At 40.9% G+C, this 20,619-nt stretch overlaps 1 protein-coding gene across 2 annotated transcripts; it reads left to right on the top strand.

Moving 5' to 3' along the window:
• The first annotated feature begins 89 nt into the window (after window positions 1–89).
• On the top strand, window positions 90–19,102 carry LCMT1 (leucine carboxyl methyltransferase 1). Of its 2 annotated transcripts, XM_048961860.1 has the most exons (11): window positions 90–240; window positions 1,182–1,273; window positions 2,205–2,326; window positions 3,269–3,345; window positions 4,002–4,063; window positions 11,506–11,608; window positions 13,013–13,133; window positions 13,874–13,975; window positions 14,441–14,532; window positions 16,154–16,251; window positions 18,217–19,102. In XM_048961860.1, the coding sequence occupies exons 1-11, from the start codon at window positions 143–145 to the stop codon at window positions 18,237–18,239; spliced, it is 990 nt and encodes a 329-aa protein (XP_048817817.1). In that variant the 5' UTR covers window positions 90–142; the 3' UTR covers window positions 18,240–19,102. The 2 variants fall into 2 exon arrangements, with proteins under 2 accessions (XP_048817817.1, XP_048817819.1); XM_048961862.1 differs by lacking the exon at window positions 90–240 and having other exon boundaries at window positions 1,202–1,310.
• The last annotated feature ends 1,517 nt before the right edge of the window (window positions 19,103–20,619 follow it).

Genomic DNA, 20,619 nt, shown 5'->3' with positions numbered 1-20,619 from the left:
TGGGCGAAGCTGTGAGCCAATCGTGACGGCGCACCGCCGAGCTCCGGCGCACCGCCTCGTGCAGGCCGCCCAATGGGAAGCGGCGGGGGGCGTGCCGCAGGGTGGTGGCGGCAGTGGCGGGCGGGTGAGCCTCGCGCCCTCTATGGCGACCGCCGCTCGCGATCAGCTGCCCGCTGCCGGCCTGGACGAGGCGGATGAGGCGGTCCGGGGCACGTGCGAGGACGCATCCGTCTGCAAACGGTAATGGCTGAGGGGTGGGGGCAGCGGGGCCGGGCGTGGGGCCGGCCCGTCAGCGAGGCGATGGCCTGCCCGGTGCTGGCTGTGTGAGAGCAGCGGGATCGGGAAGGAAAAGGGGGAACGTTGAGGGCTGTGGTGTGAGCGGGCGGGTATTGGCTGCGAGGGCCTACTGTGGGCAGTGCTGCTGTCAGCTCCCGGCCCTGACCTGCTTTCATCTTAGAACCTGTTTGTAAGGTACCATCAGCGATAATTAGGGTTGCCGATAATTAGAGCTGTCCTTACAGCAAGAGCCGAAAATGTCAGCGACGTGCAAAACTCGGGACAAACGTCTCAGTGTTGTTCAGAGTTCTTTATGTGGTCTCTTCCCGAGGATGTGCGCAGGGGATGATGGGCTTGTTGCCCTCTTATGCGCGGTCTTGAGTTTAATTCAGGTGTTGCTGTCACTTATTTCCTTTGGTACTGAGGTAATGCCAGGGAGGGGTGTTGGAGAGTTAACCTGCCGGGCTATGAGGTCAGAAAGCTGTATTAGAACAGAATGGTGTTGTTGGCTGCGTTAAAGTGGAACGTAGAAGCTCAGGAATAAATGTAAACAGTTTGCAGTGTATAAATGTACCAAAAGTTGTCTGTACCGTTTAGGGGACTTTTTAGACACGTATCCTTTTTTGCTGCGTTCTCAAAGAAATATTTGGAACTGGGGTCTTGTGTAAGTTCATCAGGTAGTGCAAAGGCCATTGAAAAGATACTTATGCATTTAGGAACAGCCAGAATTTTTAACTGGGCATCCTGCAACTTCCTATACTTGCATACATTTGGTAGACTTCTTAAACCTTGTCTGCATGTAGGCATGCAGGTCAGAGAGTCTCCTCTGAAGCTTGGTTATCTTTTGAAGTATACTTTAATGACCTTAATTCATAACTTTTGATTTTTCTTCCTCTGCTGGGCAGGTTTGCTGTAAGCGTCGGCTATTGGAAGGACCCTTACATCCAGTATTTTGTGAGGCAAGCCAAAGAAAGAAAAGCACCTGAAATCAACAGAGGCAAGTCAGCAAATAAGCATGGATGAGGACAGTACAAGTATGTTTTAAGTGTCCCTTATAGTGGAAATGCTAAGTTATCACCTGAAATGGTGATTGAGCACCTGGTGAGAAGGTGGAGCCAACCCATGGGAGCTCAGATATATGCAATGCACCTGTGTGAGCAAAAGGGGTGGAGCCAGGGTCTACTCCTTCCCAGACCTCATTTAAGGGTTGGCAGTGGAGGTAAGGGCCTCTTGCTGGAGATCCCTGTGAACCTGAGGCTTTCCTAGGGTAAGCTGGTTTTTTCCTTTGCTTCTGTGTCTAAGACTGCTGTATTTGAGCATTTCCTTACTTCTACAGCCTGGGAGTTTGCTACTATGCTCTTATTGCTGTGCTGCCATCATGTTGCGGTGTTACAAACATTGAAGCACTCTGGTCTTAATTTCCATACGCTGTGTTTGGAGCATAGGGTATATGTAAAAGTAAGATATATACTCTCTGTATTAACATTACTTGCTGTGTGAGCTTCTTAATAGCTTTTCTTATTATTGAAGTTCTTATTATTTGTTTTCTGTATTCCAAATAGAGTATCCCTGTGTCTTGGTTAATGCGCAGTACTCTGTACAAAGCAATCAGCATCACTACTTGAGTGGGGACAGCAGTGTGGGTCAGTTCTGGTCTCTGCAAGAGTTCAGTGTGCTCAACAGCTTGAATTAATTTGGTCTGTTCTTCATGTACCCAAGGAATTACAATTTTTTTTTTTTCCTTATATTGGGTAAGATAGTAACAGGAAAAAATAATAATGTTTGTGAAAGAGTGTATTCTTCTTCTAAAGTAGTATATTTTTAAGTAGGTAAAGAGTTTCCAAAGTTGCTTAAAAAAATTGAGTATTAAGCATTCAGTATTATACTAAAATAGTAATTTAAAAATATAAACTTCTTTTTGTTAATAGGCTATTATGCTCGTGTTCAGGGTGTCAGTTATCTGCTTGAGGCTTTCCTGAAGAAGACCGAGTGCAACTGTCAGATTGTTAATCTTGGTGCTGGCATGGATACCTTGTTCTGGAGATTAAAGGTGAGTGATAGCTGAGAGGAAATTGCTCAGCTGAAGGCAGAGATTTGTGTGGATGTTTGAAGCACTCTTCTGTGAGTGCTTATCAGTACTGCTTTCTGTAGCACAATGTGGAGGTGTGCTGTGAGGCTGTGTATGTCAGCAGACTGCTGGGGTGGTTTACTTTATTCACAGCTTGTTTAGAATTAGGTGTCTTTAAACTGTAGTGCATGAGGAGAGGGTTTTTCACTGACCTTCCCGAAAAAAAATGTGACATGAAGCTGACCTCTAGTGGACTTTCAGGAACTTCACATCTTACTGTCATCTTTAAGCATGGGTTTTCACTGTCCTTGTTATATATTGGCACACAAGTATGTTATAGAGGTAGAGTGCTGTGCATGCTGTTTTACTCATTTCTGAGTTATGTGTATTTATGTGAATGTGAGATTATAGACACAAATATTATGTATCTGCGTGCATTTACGTAGTTGATAATTCATGATTCTTATACTGTGTGATAGTATTCAGAATATTCAGATGCTGTGTAATTGTTACTTACTAACTTACACTAAATCTTGTTTTTTCAAGGAAAGCTAGAAGAGGCCAGTTGCATTTTGCATGGTCACAAGTATATATGTTACACTCAGTGGAAGGGAAAAGTTCTTTCTGAGATGCAAAGCTTTTCTTCTGACGTACACTTCTGTGAATATGAGATTGTTTTAACTTTTATTAACTTGAATCAATACCACTCCAGTGTCCAGGGTGTCTTACCTAAAAATGTTAAATATTTTGTTTGATTCCTAGAGAACATCTTAATGATTCTCAACTTCTATTTTTTAAGTTGCGTATTTAAATATACTGTTGTTAACAATGCCAATGTAAACTGAAACAAAACTGCTTGGGACTTAAGGCTATATCTTCTTGTTATGTGGGTGTTCCTAACTATTGTCTTAATCCAATTCTCAGGATGAAAATCTTCTCCCTAGAAAATACTTCGAAGTGGATTTTCCAATGATAGTTGCAAGAAAAATACATAACATAAAGTAAGTGTAAGGCTCGTGTTAACCTGTGTAGGACTGCGTATGTAATTCAGCAAAATGTAATGAATTACGAGCTATGAGTTTTAATTATTCTGTCTCTCTTCAAAGGAGTCCTTCACACTCTGTGATTTAGAATAAAGGTTTGATTATTCAAGCTAAGTCCTACAGAAGAGATTATTCTGTCACTGTTTCAATCTGGGGAAGTCGCTATGTGAAAGCTGTAGGAAGGCACACTGATTTAATTCTCAATTGTCTAAAATACAGTAGACAGAGCAAGTCTCAGGGTGATTAGGGGGCAATTAAGTCTCTTTCTCTTCCAGCTAAATACAGAAGGAAACTTTCAGATTTGCATGTCAAGCTAGAGAGAGGAGTTAGCTGATACAGTACTTGAATATTATTTGAATAAATAAGTTTTACGGGGAATACTTTAGGGGAGTGTCTAGATTTGTCTTGAAGGAGTTATCTCAGAATTGTAGGAGTTGGTGGGTATGAAACTCAACTGCAGCATATTGTAAGTCTAATCTGCAAGCACTTTTCTTTCCAGTAGAGGGCAGAGGTATTCTCTTGTCCTTCACATGTGTTTGAAAGAAAAATTTTTTTGGAAGCACATAGTTAAACAAGCCTAACTGCTCAGAGCTGCTTCTTCCTTCTTCCCACAGATCAAAACCTCCCCTGTCAAAACCAATCATAGAAACCCATTCAGGGGACTCTCTTCTAATAGGTGAGTCATCTTTAAAATAAGTCAGCAATGTACTGCAGCACTTTTAAAACTTTTCTGATCACTTTGTTCTGATATGTGGGCAGGCTTTTAATGTTTGAAGTGCTGTTTGGACAGAGAATTGTGAGAGAAAAGAGGCTTATTTCTTCTCTTACAGAATCATGCCCATTTGCTCTGTGTCATGTTAGAAATACTGTCTTTTGAAAAGGTTTTATCCTGCTAGAAAGTTTTTTCTTTCTTGTATGTAGCTTAACTTATGTTTCACTCTGTCACAGAAAAAAAAGAATGCTAATGATAGTCATGTGTGCTTGATTAAAATGAGTGCTTTCCTCTGTCTTTCAGTCTCATTAAGAGCACAAGTTACTTCTGTGACTCCACCAAATGTATTTTACCAAGTTATTTCTTAAGAGCCAGTGCTGCTTGTTATGTTTCAGTATTTTAAAAGAGGATATTAGACTCAGATGGTGTTATGTGCTCGTATTGTCTTAGCTTACAGACTTGTAGTGTTGTGTCAAGAGTTTAATGTAAACATTTCTTTTCTTATGGGGGAAAAAATAGATTCTTCTGAGTAACCTTTGTGGTGCCCAAATTGTAGATAGTGCGCTGTAGTTATTTGTTCTGGACTGTTTAGGAGGAAGACAAGTTATCTGCACCTGCAGTGTCAACTAGTTTGTGTTAGCAAGCGTAACTGTGAATCTGAGGTTGTGTATTTCCTGTTGTAGTTAAATCTGCGTGTGATTTTTGTGAGCACTGTTCTAGCTGGGGGTCTGGAGGGCTCAAAGGGGCCCTCAAGAGAGTGAGAGGATGTGCTTATCCTGCCAGTGACTTGGTGTGGGTGCTCATCTGCGGTCTGTTTAGTGCCTGAACTTGGATCAGAGTACTGTCACACTGAGTAGGCTGTATATATTTGTATGTGCCCCGCATGTCTTATTACTGTGTATGGGGGATTTGTAATTTGTAACTTACTGAATCTTTAAATGACATCTGTATATCAGAGTTATCTACTTTTCATTCAGGTCTAAAAAGATGAAAGCCCTGTGTGCCTATCTCAGAAAAACAGCTTCTAAGTACTGCTGAGTTTCAGAGGGAGACCGTACAACCATGTGATACAATAGACATGCTGCATAAGCACTCCTGAAAATGCAGTAATATGAAGTAGATCAGAATGGTTCAATAGTGTTTGTGTAACTGAATAGCTTTGTAGATACCTCTATTACAGCAGAACAATTGTAAAGTCATCAAGTTGCATGTATTCCAATCAAAAGCTTCTAATTAACAATTCATAGCAGTAAACTTCAATTAGTGCATCACTGCTGAATCTACTGGACTGGCTTATTTCTTTAAAGCTGTTCATCTTGTTCTTTCCCAGTGCTGGGTGTTGGATGCCTTCGTGTAGGAATTTGTGTGGCTAAGTTGGTGTAGGCTGTACTGTGCTGAGACATTTGGGTTGTAGCCCAGTGTCTGGGTCTTTGGAGGTGCTAGAAGTCTGCTGTGGCACACAAAAACCATAGATAAGCTTGTGTGAAATCCCTCTGGGAACTCTTCTTCCTAAGGACATATTAATAGAACTGCTTCCTGTGGAAGTACCACCAGAAGAGGACATACAGAGACAAATGAAATAGTCAGATGAATCTTGTATGGCCCTAAAGACTTCTCAACAGTTCTAAAGGAACTTGTCAATGAAATCACTCAGCTACTAGCTGCTGTGTGCCTTCTCATTTTAAATTGTCTTAGTACCTGAGAACTGGAAGATGGCAGCTGAGACTCAAATAGGCTCCATTGGTCTCTGTGAGCCCAATTCAGGGAGCTGCAAACCAGTAGGACTGATGCCTCTACTGGACAAGTTAGTAAGAACTCTAACAGACAGTCTTAGTGAAACCCCAGAATGATATAATGTGTTGAGAAATAGTTAACGTGGCTTTTGTAAAGGTAGGTTATGCTTCACAAACTTACTGGAGTTAATGAATGTAGTAGAGAAGGGCATCCAATTACTAATACAATTGGATTTTAAAAATGCATATTAACAAAGTTATTTACCAAAGTTTGCCAGCAAAATTTTGTTGTGGGGGGGGAAGGAATGGTTCTCTCTAAAGAGCTGGGGATGAAGAGTAGGCATATGTGGTTAATTCTCATTGTAGAGGGAGGTGGAAATCTGGCGGATATTATTCAATACTGAGAAACAATTGGGAGGATAGACTGAATACAAAGTGGCAGCTTGTTGGCAAGACCAAACTCTTCAGAGTGGTAAAAAACTGCAGAAGAATCTTGTGAAATGAGTGACTTGCTGATAAAATTCAATGCAGATGAATATAAAGTGATGCACATGGGTGGAAGGAGTAGTTTGTGCCTCACGTGGAAATGGAGGCTTCTGGCTGATCATTGCTACTGAAGTACAAGATGTGCATGTCATAATATGTATAATGCTTATAAAATGAAAGTGTTGGTCCAGTAATGGTCCAGAAATCCCAATCAAACTTAAGAATGTTTAGGGAAAAGGATAGAAAACAGCAGTATTAGTAGCAGGTGCTTGGCCTCTTTTTGTCTCTTCCCTAAATAGTGGCTGCTGGTGTCTGTGGGAGGCAGGGCGCTGTGTGGGATGGACCTTTGGTGTGACCTAATAGAGCTGTTAGAAAAACTCAGTGTTCTCAAAGTGTCATCTGTCAGCAATTATAATGGGGCATAATGAAGCAGTGCTTCCACACAGTAAAATGCTAGTTATTGCTTAGCATTTTAGAATCTTGGATTTGGTGGTTTTGGGGTTGGTGGGGTTTTTTTTCCCCTCTTAAATCAGGTCCACACTACTGTCTCTTGTGCACAAGGAACAACTTGTTTAATTGCTTTGGAATTTATTTCTTGAGTTCCTATAATATCCACTGAAGTGACTCTTCTTATACTGAGTTTTTTTCCTTACACTAAGTGTAAGTCATTTTTGGAAGCAGTGCTAACAGGCAACTTTCTTGGCTTCAGGGCAACATTTGTTTTCTCCTTTTTGTTTGAGCGAAAAAGTGGCAGCAAGGCTTGCAGTTCATGTGTAGATATTTATGGCCTCTGCTCTTCAACGCAGCAAGATGACACTTGTCATTGAATAGCTTTGTCTTTTACAAGGCAATGTTAGATCTCTGGGGAGAAGCAGTGAATTTGTGCAGTAATATGACACAGTTGTGGCAGTGACAGGTTAAATAGTTTCCTGAGTTCAGTGTTGCTGTCTGGTGTTTATAATGCAGTTGTGAGCATCAGGAAGCTCTTCCTTTTGTTGCCTTTCAGGTACAAACTGTACTTCAATGAACTATTACCTTTGTGTCACTCATGAATTTTTGACTTAGAGAACTCTGAATACTTGTAGCAGAGGAAGTGCTGTGCTGTGATGCTGTGTTTTATGCACCTGTGGCTGTAACTTTGAGCAGTGCTGCTTCAGTGGACAATTTAAGGTAGGGAGTGAGTGTCTGGCCATCATAAAGCAGGACATTTATTTACTGGTAGCGTGGTTCTGTGAAGGGAAGCTTTATCGTGAAGAGGTCAAAAGACAAGTGGAAACAAATCTTACTGACATTCTGTGAGTGCAATGACACTTAAATTCCAGCCACTTGTATTGTTAGTGCCATGCCAAAAGTCGTGGAAACTGTACGTGTGAGTGGTGTGATCAGAAAAAATATATCTGTGCGTGCTTATGTTATCTATACATGAGGCTGAAAGGAGCCTTTGGGTCATGGGGTAGGTTGCAGTCATGGGGTTGGTTTTCTTCCTCCTCTCTCTTCCCTGATGTTTCCCAAACGAAGTCTGAATCTGATATTTTGCACAGCTTAGTTTCAGAAAAGTACAAGACAATCTACACAATTGAATACGTTGAATGTGAGCATCACAGAGAAAACTGTCAGATAATTCTGTGCTGTAGGAAAGAGTGAGACCAATCAACTGTGCAGCAAAGCCATGATGAGATACTGGGAATGAGTGCCTGGAATATGAGACTTTCCATGGATTTAGCCACCAAACACCACTGGCTCTGCCAGCATTGGCCTGAGTCACAGTGAGGTGGCTGCCTTTGTTCAAAAACCAGGGATATGGAGCTTGTAAGGGAGATAACATGTAAGTCAGTGACAAAAAGGAAGCCTTTCATATGAAGTGTTTTGGTTTTGGGGGCAATATCTCCTCTAGGACAGAATGCACATGCACGGTGTGCTTGTTACAGGAAGCCCTTCCCATTCTCATTCTGCTTTCCTTTGCATCTGGTTCTTGTGCTGATGTTTCAAGGAGCAAGATTATAATGAAGGAAGAAAAATAGTTTGTTTTTCCAGGAACACCAACTATTTGATTCAGTTAAAAGAAAAAAAGATTTTTGCATAAGAAAAAAAATCAATTGAGATGATGTCCCTGTCCTACCAGGCTGAGTTTCGTTTTCATTTTCCTTTTTCAGTTACTCTGCAGGTAGGTATTTTACAATGCATTTGCAGCAATGCTGTTTGTTCAGAATGACAGCTATTTCTAGGTATTCGTATTTAGAACATCAAGCTATGCTTGTAAAACAGAAATTGGTGCCAAAGACCATGAAGTAGGATCACGTTATTTTCTCAGGTGCCTATGACTGCTTTGACTTTTGGCCTCCAGTCTGGGAACAGTGGCAGTGCCAGCCATCATCAGCTGTCATTGCCACCTCTATGTGAAAGGATGGAGCAGCTGTCAGACTGATTTTTGTTGAAGTATTTTTCCCTGGTTACGTTTGATATCTTCATCTCTTTGACGTGATTATTTTTTACACCATACCTAGGCCGAAAGTAGAAGAAATCTTATGAGGAATTTTAGAGGTTTGCCTTAAATTCTTTCCTCAAACTTTTATTTCCTTTTGCCTTTTTTCATTTTAAAATTGACTTGTGCAAACTATGCAAATTTTGTATCCTTCCGTGAGATTTCCTCTGAGATAAAAGTATTGCTTGCAAATGTTGACATGTGTGAATTATGAAGATATTTAATGAGATGCTCTCGGATACATTTCAAATGCACAACTTCTAGCAATTGTATCAGCTTTCATATAATGTGTGTGCAGCTCTTCTTCACTTTTCATCTGCGGTTGTGTTTGCCAACAGCCATCAATGGAGATTTGAGGGAAGCTGGCAGGAAAACGTGTGGAGAAACAAGTACATTCTGTTTGAATGGACCAGAGAGGAGCAAGGCAGCCCAGACACTGGAAATAGAAGTAGTGTCTGTGTTTGGAGCAGAAGGCTTTTGAAGAGAATCCGTTCCTCATCAGCTTTCTTGGCCTTTTAGAAGTTCCTGTTGCAGGGAGTCCTGTGTGTTCTCAAAGATGTTCCTAAGCATTGAGTATGCTTAGCTTTAATGTAAGAAATATTTCTCCTGAGCCAAATTGCCTTTAAGGAAACCTGCTTGTTTGTTTTTCCTTCTGCCATCGGTTTTGTAAATTATTTTATTATTTTTTCCTCTGGTAGGTAACTTGAAATAAGCAGGCTGTGTCTTGCTGGCTGTTATTTCACTTGTCCATGCAGCTTTGCACTGGGAAGCAGCCAGTTCATGGCCATCCCCTCTCTTACCCTGCCAAGGCATGACTGACACTGAATTTGCTCATTGTTGGCAATTGTGCTGAAATCTGAGCAGTTGTAAAGGACAGCTTTAACCTAAAATGTGGGAGGTTTTGCTCTTTCTTGCTCTTCAGTGATAGAAATTCTCAAATCAACGTGGTGTGAGCGGAAAATGTTTATTTCTGCCTCTGATGAAATGTTTGTGGTGTTTCCATTATTGGAGCACTTCAAAATTTTTGCAGTTTATTTTTGCTCATCGTTAATATACTGGTGTGCCTAAGTCAGTGAAGCTGGACAAGAAGATTGCATCAATTCCATACTGATTGTGATGGCTGACACATACTTTGCTGTGTCTCCAGGCAGCACACAAGTCACTATATAAGTACTTTCCTGTGTGTGGAGGGTTTTTTTTTTTTTTTGGTACCATTATCATGGCCTTGATAATAACTTAAATAGAAGGGTGTGGGAAGCAGTAAAGCTATTACAGTACATGCACATGGAGAAAAGCCTTGACTGAAAATGTTGAATCACTTGCTGCACAACCTTTCCCACTCCCCTGTAACTCTGCACAAACCATTCCCTGTCCCTGTTCAGAACTGCTGCTGGAAAACACCACTGTGGCTTACAGGAGCCATTTCCAGAGCTGGTCACTTGAAAACTACATGGAGATCCTTCTTCTGGAGGGTTTGATGTAGTGCTTAGTGTAATGAACTGCATGGTATTTCTTTTCCATCATTTTTTTTTTTCCTCCCAAAGTGCAAAACCTCCTTTATCCCCTCAGCCACTTGGCTCTTCTTTCTCTTCACCCAGCACATGACATCTGTTCCTGTGTCATTGCTCAGGACTGTGTGCCTGCTGTGGGGTCCCAGGAGCTGTGCCCATGCTGCAGATGGCCAATGAGTGTCTGTAACAAGACTGTTCCAAACTCTCACGTTGTTCCCCCCACCCCGTCTAGCTTGCTTATTTTACTGCTTGCTCTGATCGTCACATGCACACAGTAGGAGGGAAAAATTATGTGCTGTTCTGCCCTCACGTCTTCACTCCAGTAGTACAGTTCTTGAGTTAAAGCATGAAAGAGCAATCTGTTACATTCCCAGAGAACTTTGTCTTTAAGTGGGTTAGATACTGTACTTGTAAAACGTGTTCTGCAGGGTCTGGTCTTGTGTAGCTCAACTGATTGCAACTGATTGTCAGCAATGAGCACATCCTGCTGTCAGTAATTCTGTTGGCCTCCTGACAGTACTGCTCTGTAGCAAAGTGTATTTTAGGCTTTAGGATTTCTTCCTCCTTAATATGGGGAAACAATTTGGAAGCTTGCTGCCTGCTGTGCCCCAGGGTGAATATATGCATCACAAACTGTCTTTGTATTTTGACTCTGCACATGTGATACTGTTGCTGCGTCATACAGGGGGCCTCAAATAACTTCTGACCCCAAAACCTGTTTCTGATACTCACCTGTGTTATATAGTTCTACGTATTGCTAATTTGTATAACTATATCTTGTTAATTGTTGGGACATTGTTACTTTAGTTTTTCAGTGATTAGGTAGGCGATGTACATAAAAAGTGTATTGGGTGATTTAAAAAGAAAACAAAAACCTTGCCTTGAATCTTCACATTCTTTCTTTCCTCTCTGCTTTCCTTGAAACCATGGTAACAGATGGGATAACCTCTCAGCGTTGTCCTGGCTGCAGAGCACAGGACCAGGTGTTCTGCAGTCTGCTAACACAGCAAAATCTGAAAACCCCAACAGTTCATTATGAGGGAAATTAATGTTTTAAAAGAAGAGTTTGCAGTTAATTGCTAGGTATAACAAACTGAGTTTTGACTTTGTGGGTTCCTGCATGGTTTTTTAATTTATAATTTCAGCATGTCTCTTTTTTGTAACTGTTGGTCTCTGAAAACTCTGAACTTGCAGATTCCCACAGCTTAGACTCCAGCCGATACTCCATAGTGGGAGCAGATCTTCGCTTCTCATCGGATCTAGAGGAAAAGCTAAAGAAACACAAACTGGATGTACAGTAAGACTTTGTTATTTCTGTGAGGGTTTTTGGCAAGGGCTTACAGAACAGGCTGGCGAGTGCAAAGTCAGGCTTGGACATAAAGTTTCTGCATCCACTGTGCTATTTCCATGGTTACCTTTTCCCAAGTCCTTTGAGCAGATGACACTGTGCAGACCCAGCCTGACTGAGCCAAAGCTGCTGCTGCAGGGCTGGTGCTTCTGCAGTCCATCCTGCACACTGCTTTTTTGTCACCTGTGTATCAGTATGTCATGAACTTTTTCTGAGGAGTGGAGTCTTTTAATGCTGACTAATGGGAGTACCTCGATCAGTCGATGTTTTCCACCACTGTTGTTCTAGGTGTGTGAGTCAGGATTTCTGGGAGCATTAGCTGGTAAAATGAAGACTAATTCTGTCAGTATTAAATCATTTTAGAATTTTGTCTTTGTAATCATTTTATATTGCCTCTGCTTAAAGCCTGTACTGTTCCCTAGACCTTTTGGGAAAGAGATTGCTATGGAATCCTTTGGGAACCTAACTCTGGAAGCTAACGTTTGACATTTTGCTGTTCAAGCATTAGGCTTCTAGAAGTGGCAGGATGTAAGTTTTTAAAGCAGATGATGGACATACTTTTCAAATATAATATATATAAATAGTGGCTATCTGGCTGGGTGGGAGAGAGCATATGGGAAAGCAGAATGCATCAAACTGCCATTTAAATCTTTACATTTTCATCTTCTGAAATCTCGCCTTGTTTATATTGCTGTTCCTTGAGGAGGTTCTCCTGCTTCTAGCGACTTTTCTTTTTCCCAATTAAAAGAAAACTCTCCAATTCTGAGCAAAATTACTCATGTAGCTGTCTATTTTGGTGATGTGTTGGGCTTTTTTTGTGGATGGAGGGGGAAGAGACAAAGTGCAAAGTGTAGATTGCATTTTGTTAGATAATAGTACGTGTCACTCTTCTTACTTACATGGAACCAATTTGTCTAATTATAATTCTTAGAACTTTTTTAAAAATCTTTTTTTGTCCGTACTTTATTCCTAGTTTTACTAATCTCTTAAAATAGAATGGACTGTGTGTATGCAGAGTATGGTTCACCCCAAAATGAATTTTAATGTGTGCTATGGTTCATGCCGTCCCAGCTCAGAGGTGGCTTAAAGGATACTTCTTCAGCATGTTGCACATCTAACTGAAAGGAGAGTTTCCTAACATCTCCATTCTGGAACCAGGGGAGGCCCCTGTAATTAATTTGTCAGCTGCCAGAAAACTCATTTCTTGTCAACTTAACAAAGTGATTTCATTCATTCTGAAGTGTCAGGTTCATAATAGCAGAGCTCTGTTAAGAATTTTGGGGAGCATGAATTGCCTGCTTAAGATTCTTATTCTTTTGCTACAAATAGTTCTCTTTTTTCTCTATTTTGAAGTTTGCCAACACTTCTGGTAGCAGAGTGTGTGCTGGTTTACATGACTCCACAACAATCTGCAAATCTTTTACAGTGGGCGGCGAGCACTTTTCCAGTGGCGATGTTTATAAATTATGAGCAGGTAAAACAAAAATGGCATTTCTGAACTGCATTATTGACATAAAAATTGCTCTCAGAAGTGGGAATTGTGTTTGTAAAGTAAGAATAGGCCATATTCTTTTCTACAGACAACAGGTTCTGCTGAAGTTCTTTGGTAATGGGTTTTATCTTGTAGATCTGTTATCTCATTGCAAAGAATATGTCTGTTCTGAAGGATGATTTGCTAAACTATACTGAACCAAAACAGTTAGGCTTAATCCTTATGTGGGTGAGCTATAGAATATTGGTTTAGATAAGACTGGTAGATGAAGCAATGCTGCATGTTGCCTGTGAGTTTGTAGCATTAGAGAATTAGTAGAGCAAAAATTCAATCAATGTCAATATTGCTGAGGGAATCTGGGGGGTTCCAGAAGTGAGGAACAGGACTTCCATGTTATATATAACTTCCATGTTATAAATTACTACCAGAGAGCTCATGTGAGTCATAAACAACTTAAAGCAGAGTCAGTTTTCGGTGCATAGTCCATGTGCCTGAAAGAGACATACATTGCCATCATCAAAAAAGCACTTGACTTGTAAATGTGGTGTAGCTGAGGAGGGTGTGCCAGTGTGGAATGAGACCCAATGTAAGAATGTAATTGTTATAAGTTATCCTGTACATTTTATGACAGACAACTAGAGAGTTTAACCAAGTTACTGCTTTTCACTGCGATGATGTTCTTTTCGGAAGGCGGAACACTTTTGTCTCATTCTCTACCTGAGGTGAACATGGCAGATCGGTTCGGACAGATCATGATTGAGAACTTGCAGAGACGACAGTGTAACCTGGCTGGAGTGGAAGTCTGCAGATCCTTAGAATCTCAGGTAATAGGGTGCGCAGCTCTGCCTGTTTGATATGAGAACAGATGAATCTGATAATGCAGTGTGTGCACTGTAAGGCCCAGAGCAGTGACTGAAGCAGGTCTGGGGCAGCTGCTACCTACTGGAAATGATTTACCTACTGGATGGTTTTTAAGGTCCCCTCCAACTTAAGCCATTCTGTGAAATCCTTTCCTGACCACAGTATAACAGTTCCCTGCTGTTAATGTCATGCTTGCTGAATACCACTTAGTTTCTGCAGTTGTACAAAAGCTGCAGTAGATCAGAGTGCATCTCCATCTAACCCACTGCCATGCCTCAGTAGAGGTTTGCAGCAAATGCTTATATGAAGAGCAGTTATAGTCTTCTCTAACAGGTCAAGTAGTTGCCCTACAGAATCCTTAGGGGAAGAACTGTTTTCTGCTGTGTCTTCCTCGTGTCTTCTGTAAACACTCCTCGTTTATTTTGCAGAAGGAACGATTGCTGTTAAATGGATGGGAAAATGCACATGCCATTGATATGATGAAAGTGTACAGCTTCTTGCCACAGGCTGATGTCAAAAGGTATTGCTGATAGCTTGCTTGCAGTCAATAGTCATCTTCAGACACCATTTCCAAGATTGCTCTTGTCAATACTTAGTATGGGATTATCTCGCATATCAGAGGAGAAGCTTCATGTAGGTGCTACTAGCTTGGCAGAATATGTTTGAGCTTGAAGTTTTTGCAGAACCTTAAGGAGAATGCTTGTGTTTTCTGTGATGGACATCCAGCCTCAACAACACTAAATGGGTGGGATGGGGCCTTAGGATAGAGCAGGCATCCATTCTTCATGTTCTCAAGGTGGAGACGACATCTGTGTGTTTGCTCCAGTCTTGTAGGCATACATAAGATTACTTGCCTTGTGTTCCTTCTACTACAAGTCAGAAGAAAATGGCTGCATTTGTTCTTCCCCTTCCCCGACAGAGGATTTAGGTAACAAGCCATGGTAATTTATTGCTAGGACCTGTGTACAATGCAAGCAAAGAGCAACAGAAAGGTGTGCCTGGCATTATGTTATTAACTTTAGGTATGTAATATGAAGTGTGAGTTGCTACAAGTAATTCATTAACATTCATATATGTGGATTGCTGAAAGCATGGGACTGAGCAGGTGAGACTGAAAATCATAGGTTGTTTAAATAGGAATGATGACTGAGCTTGTGCCAGATGGTGCTTCTGGAAAGATGTAGTTTGTACTTTTTTACAGTGTTTTTGACTGTTGTATCAGTTTAGCTCTTTCCTCTTGATCCAGGTGCCAATGAGTAAGTTATGTAAACTGTTCCTCAGTATTAATACATGGCAAATAATACTTTCAGTTTATAAGAATCTTTACCTACAGTTCTGCAGCACGTGCACCTCGGTAAGTGTATTTAGGAACAGCCTCCCCTCAGTCACATTTAATCCTCACTAGCAGCCATTCTAAATTTCTACCAAGAAAAATAAATGCTTTTGATATTCATGTAATCTGAAGTGAGAGCAGAATATGCCATATTAAACTTTTTTGAACAAGGACAGCTTGAGAGAAGTTTTCTCGCTTGGGCGAAGTGGAAAACACAAGATCTTACTTCAAAAAAGATCTTACTTCAAGAATCTTTGGTAGGGACCATTTTAGGAAAAAAAATCCTCACATTTTGTATGCACCATTTGGTTTGTGCTTTGTCATGAGCTCATGTGGGAGAGTTGTTAGGAACTGCACTGGTGTACCCATCACTCACCGAGACATGATATGGACTTGTTGTGATTGTCTGGAGAAAATACTATCTTCTGCTGTTAGCTGTTAATCCTTTGCTTGAGATAAATCTCCTTCTCGTAGGCTGTGCTACATAAGTCCAGCAAGACCAGGTGTATTGAGTAAAAAGGCTTTGAGGAAAAACACTGATATTCCTGAGAAATTACACATTTTAATCCTGAAACATTAAATTTCTGTGTGTGGAAGTTTAAAAATACCTTTTTTGATCATTTGTCTTGTACATTGGCAACAAAGGTTAGGAGTGATGGTATCATCATTATGGACAAATATCTGTATTAATTTACTGCAAAGATAACTACTCTGAATTATATCTTTCATGCTGTAAGAGTGAAGAAGTGTACATTATAAACTACACTGAGACTTCAGTTTAATCACAAGTTTTATTTTATTTCCATAGAATAGAAGAACTTGAATTCTTGGATGAAAAAGAACTCTTTGAACAACTAATGCAGCACTACTGCATCTGCTGGGCCTCAAAAGACAACAGTAATCTGGGTAATGTTCCCCAACATCTCAGAAGTAACCCTTCACACTGACATTTTACGTGGAGAGACTGGGACTCCTTGTACCAGTCCTATGATAGATGCATTGTGTAGCTGGAACATGGAGTCTGTTTCTCTGAGGCTGTGAACACCTCCTGGGTGGAGACTGTTTCTCCCCAGCCTTCTGGGAGATTTGTATAGCCATCTGAATTGCCCAACTGGAAGCCTGTCTGGTATTGGGGAGTTAGAGAGCACCTGTCCTATGAAGAAGAGCTGAGGGAGTTAATCTTGTTTAGGTTGGAGGAGGCTCTGGGGAGAACTCAGTGTGATTTTTTTTTTTTTATTATTTTTTTAGTCTTTAAAGGGAGCTTGTAAGCAGGAAGGGACTGCCTTTTTACATTCTGATAGCAGTCAGAAAAGGGGTAATGGCTTTAAACTAGAAGAGGGATGATTTAGGTTAGATGTCCAGAAGAAATTCTTTCAGTCAGTGTGGTGAGGTGCTGGAACAGATTGCCCAGAGGTAGTGGGTGCTTCGTCTCTGGAGGCGTTCAAGGCCAGGCTGGATGGGGCCTTGGACATCCTGAGCTGGACGGGCAGCCCTGCCCATGGCACGGGGTTGGAACTGGGTGTCTTTAAGGTCTTCTCCAACCGAAGCCATTCTATGATTTATTTTACACTGGAAGATGCCGTATGGGTTGCTTTAAATAACTGCTTTACACTATCAGTGCTAATTGAAAGGATTACAAATTGTATGTAAAGTACCATATGGGCACATGGTATATAAAATCATGGTGTCCTGACAGCATAAAAATACATTTTGTTACTTAGCCCAGGCTTCTTCTGCACTGTCACCATTTACATCCATTTAAGGCTGAAGATTTCCATTCTTTGGGGGGAAAAGAAACCCTCCAAATTTAACTTGTTGTTGTTGTTGTTCTTAAAATTGTATCTCCCCTGGAATTTCAACTTTATGTAACATTATTTGTGTTGCTTGTGCTGTTGAAGAAATAGTAAAATCAAAATGAATTGTAGTTCAGGTGAAGAATGTGTGTCTGCAGCCATTATTTGTCCAAAGCTTGGAAGGCAACTCTGTGGCACTGGAGTCTCTCTAGCTCTGCCTGCAGTATCCGGGACTCCAGTATTTCCAGAAAACTGATATGGCTTCCAGTTCACATCTGTTTTTTCTTTCCTTTTCTGCCCCCCCTTGTTCCTGACAAAGTGGTATTCAATAACAATTTTTTATTTTGCTTTTCCTCATCAATTGTGAATAGATGAAATCTCTGCTGATGTTGTGGGTATTCCTTAACCAAACTGAGCACTAAAACATCTGGTAAAGCTAGATGTACAGTATCCCATTACTGTAATAACAGATCTCAGCTTGGAGTGTCTGCTGTGCAAGATGTTCACCTACTCATAGTAGCCAGCATTCTTGGGATCACCAGCATTAATTTTTTTTCTGATTAAAGTAGTATTCAGGACAATTTTGGATACTGAGGTTAAATGCTGCAATGTATCTTAGGAGTCAAAAAAGACAACTCTGACAACTCTCAGAGATAATCAGATGTGTAATACTTGAATATGTCTCAGTTTAAGCTACTTTTTCTTTATCCAGTGTAAAATCAGTGTTGCCATTAATGGTCCTTTCCCCATCTTTCTCTTGTTAATTCTATGAACAGATCCTTACTTCTGTCTGCAGTCTGTATTGCTCCTTTTGTCACAACGTCAGTACTGCTTCAGATTGATTTATTCAGATCAATTGCTGAACTGCTGAAAAAAAAAAAAAACTTGAAAGTGCAGATCAACTCTCTTCCTAATTCTTTTCCTGCCACCAGATCCTTTGTATTTTCTGTTTGTTTTTTCAAATAGTAATAATCTGAAAGCATCCCTCTTTCTGTGTCTAACTATCTCAGTAATGAAATATGGGTGACATAAGAATTAATGCTTATTTCTTCCCCCACACCATCACTCTTTCCTTCAGGTCTTGCAGACATCACCTTCTGATGTACTTGCTCAAGGGAAGCCGTGGGTCCAGAAGCCACAGCTGCTGCCTTCTTCTTGAGACAAGGTCACAGAAATGATGGGGCTGTGCATGTGCCGAGTTCAGTCTGCTCATCTGTGTAAGCAGTGCCAGTGAAGAAGGTGACGGGTGCTGCTGATGTTGACTGTCCTGTTGGCTTTTGGTAGTTTGAATTTTTTTGCCCATTTTAAGCAGCTGTTATGAAGCAAGATTCGCCTCTCATTCCTGGATATGTGTATAATGACAGGCTTTTGTAAGATGACTAATTCCTGTTTAAAGGCTCACCTTCCTCAGTTTAAAACTGTGAGTGTTCTTGGATTATATTCTCCACTTTCATCTCCTTGTGGATGTGTAAACTGTATTTGTGATAGGAAGCTGGAAAAATATGTTGAACTGCATTAGTGGATTTCTCTTTGCACTGTGCACTGCTGATCATGAAGGTTAGTTTTTGTTAATTTTCTTTCTGTTTGGGTTTAACTCTTAGGAAGTGTCACCCTGTAAGCTTTCTCCAGGCTTTTACTATTGCTACAAGGCTGTCACTATGCTTGGTCTGCCCCTTATTGGGAAGAGTGAAAGAAGGAAAGGGTCCATGATTAAATTAGACTTTATTTAGCTGGGAAGGGCTCAGCTTGGCAGTTCAGCACGGGGATGGTTGTGGTGAGAAAGGAAGTAAACTATACTTGCACTCCTGGCAGTATTTTTACAGCAGTCTCTTTTTTTCTTTCCCCTTAAAAGAAATGAGCAAAATCCATTTAGTAACAAAAACCCCTAACCCACCTTCCTACTGTTTGGAATTGAATCCTGCAACCTTCTGAGAAGAATAATAATAAATGTTTAATATTTATAATGTGTCTACTGTCTTATTTATTAGAAATGACCCATTCATTTCTGGTTTGACTGCATTTTGCCTTTGGCAAGTGCTTCAACAAGAACATTTTATTAAAAGTCGCTGCAAGGATAAACTGATTTTTGTACTCTGTGCAACTTCCTGTAGAGTAAATGTATCTGTTAGGATATAGTTGATATGGGTTTGGATGGATGAACAAGCAAACGAGGTTATTGGGGTGGTTGTTTTTTTGTTTTTTTTTCTTAAAGACAATTTCAAGGGAACAGAAGTAGAAAACAGAAATGGCTTTCACTTTGCTCTCATTGCAGAATCAAGTACCAGTTTCAGTCACTGGGAACTAGAGGCAGTCCACTGTTATGTTGGTTCATGCTGAGTTCTCAAGTGACAAGGCACAGAAATGCAGTATTTGGTTAACGCTCTTCTCAGTCTTTGCAAAGTATTCACTTAAACTCATTCCCCAAAGAGAAGAGATGGATCCTTTGTGCAGCAATGAAAGGAACTCAAAACCTTTGCTTCTAAGATAACAATCTCAACAGCATGCTTATGCCTGTGCTTTTCGTTGGAGCTTAGCTGTACCCCTCCTGTTGAGAGGCACATGCAGGCTGCTCTGGTCTGCATTAGTGTTGACCTTTTCTCTCTGCCAATGCAGGAGCCCACAAAGGTATGTCTCTTTTTCTTGCCTTGCTATCACAGTTCCTTTTTGTGCATAGCAGCTACAACCAGAGACTACAGGATTTGCCACTGAGTGATGTATTTTTTCCATTGCTGTTGCCTGCTCTGTAGATTGGGGAAGTAGACTTCCTTATGAGCACTTCTGTTTCCAGTGAAGCAGGGGACAGTGTCAGCCTGCTGCTTTTCATGGCCTGCAGCTTTTTGTCTTCTGTTTTCGCACTGTTTTTACTTAGAGGTTTTGAAATTTCTTTTGTTGTTGTTCCCACTGTGCAATTGCTCTGTCAGCCTAACATGAATCCAAGGAGCCAAGTTCAACAACCATCTGTGAATTTGTCTTAATTAGATCAGAGTCCTTCAAATTTACTGCTTTGCTAAATGGGGGAAAGATAAAAGGATCATGATTGTGCCCATCTTCAGAGTGCAGTTTCTCCTGAGTTTGTGTGTGTGGCAATGTGTGGAGTGGGCATTTGCCTGGCTGGAACACCAGTGTGTAATGGACTTTTTTTGGAGTCTGCCCCTTCAGAAGGACAGTGCAAGAAACTGGCCTCCAAAGAGCTGCAAAGTGGGTACTGAAACCTTGTGTTTGGGTAAAAACAGCACACTGATATTGCCAGAAGACAAGGGTATCAGTTACAAGGGCAAAGTTGTATAGATAAAACATTATTTGAAACACTGCCAGTGTAGGACTGTAGCTGCAGTTGCTACAATGAGCATAAAAATTGGAAAGGTTCCTCATGGAAACATGCCTTTGTCCTCACTCTGTACCACTGTTTTTGTTTAAGAGGCAAACAGAGCTGAAGGGTCTTGCAGAGTTCAGTGGGACACTGACAAAATATCAGTGGTCT

This window comes from Lagopus muta, chromosome 15 (assembly GCF_023343835.1).
Source record: "Lagopus muta isolate bLagMut1 chromosome 15, bLagMut1 primary, whole genome shotgun sequence".
NCBI lineage: Eukaryota > Metazoa > Chordata > Aves > Galliformes > Phasianidae > Lagopus > Lagopus muta.
The sequence above is the reverse complement of the archived record's forward strand: the minus strand, read 5'-3'. Positions and strand labels throughout refer to the sequence as shown.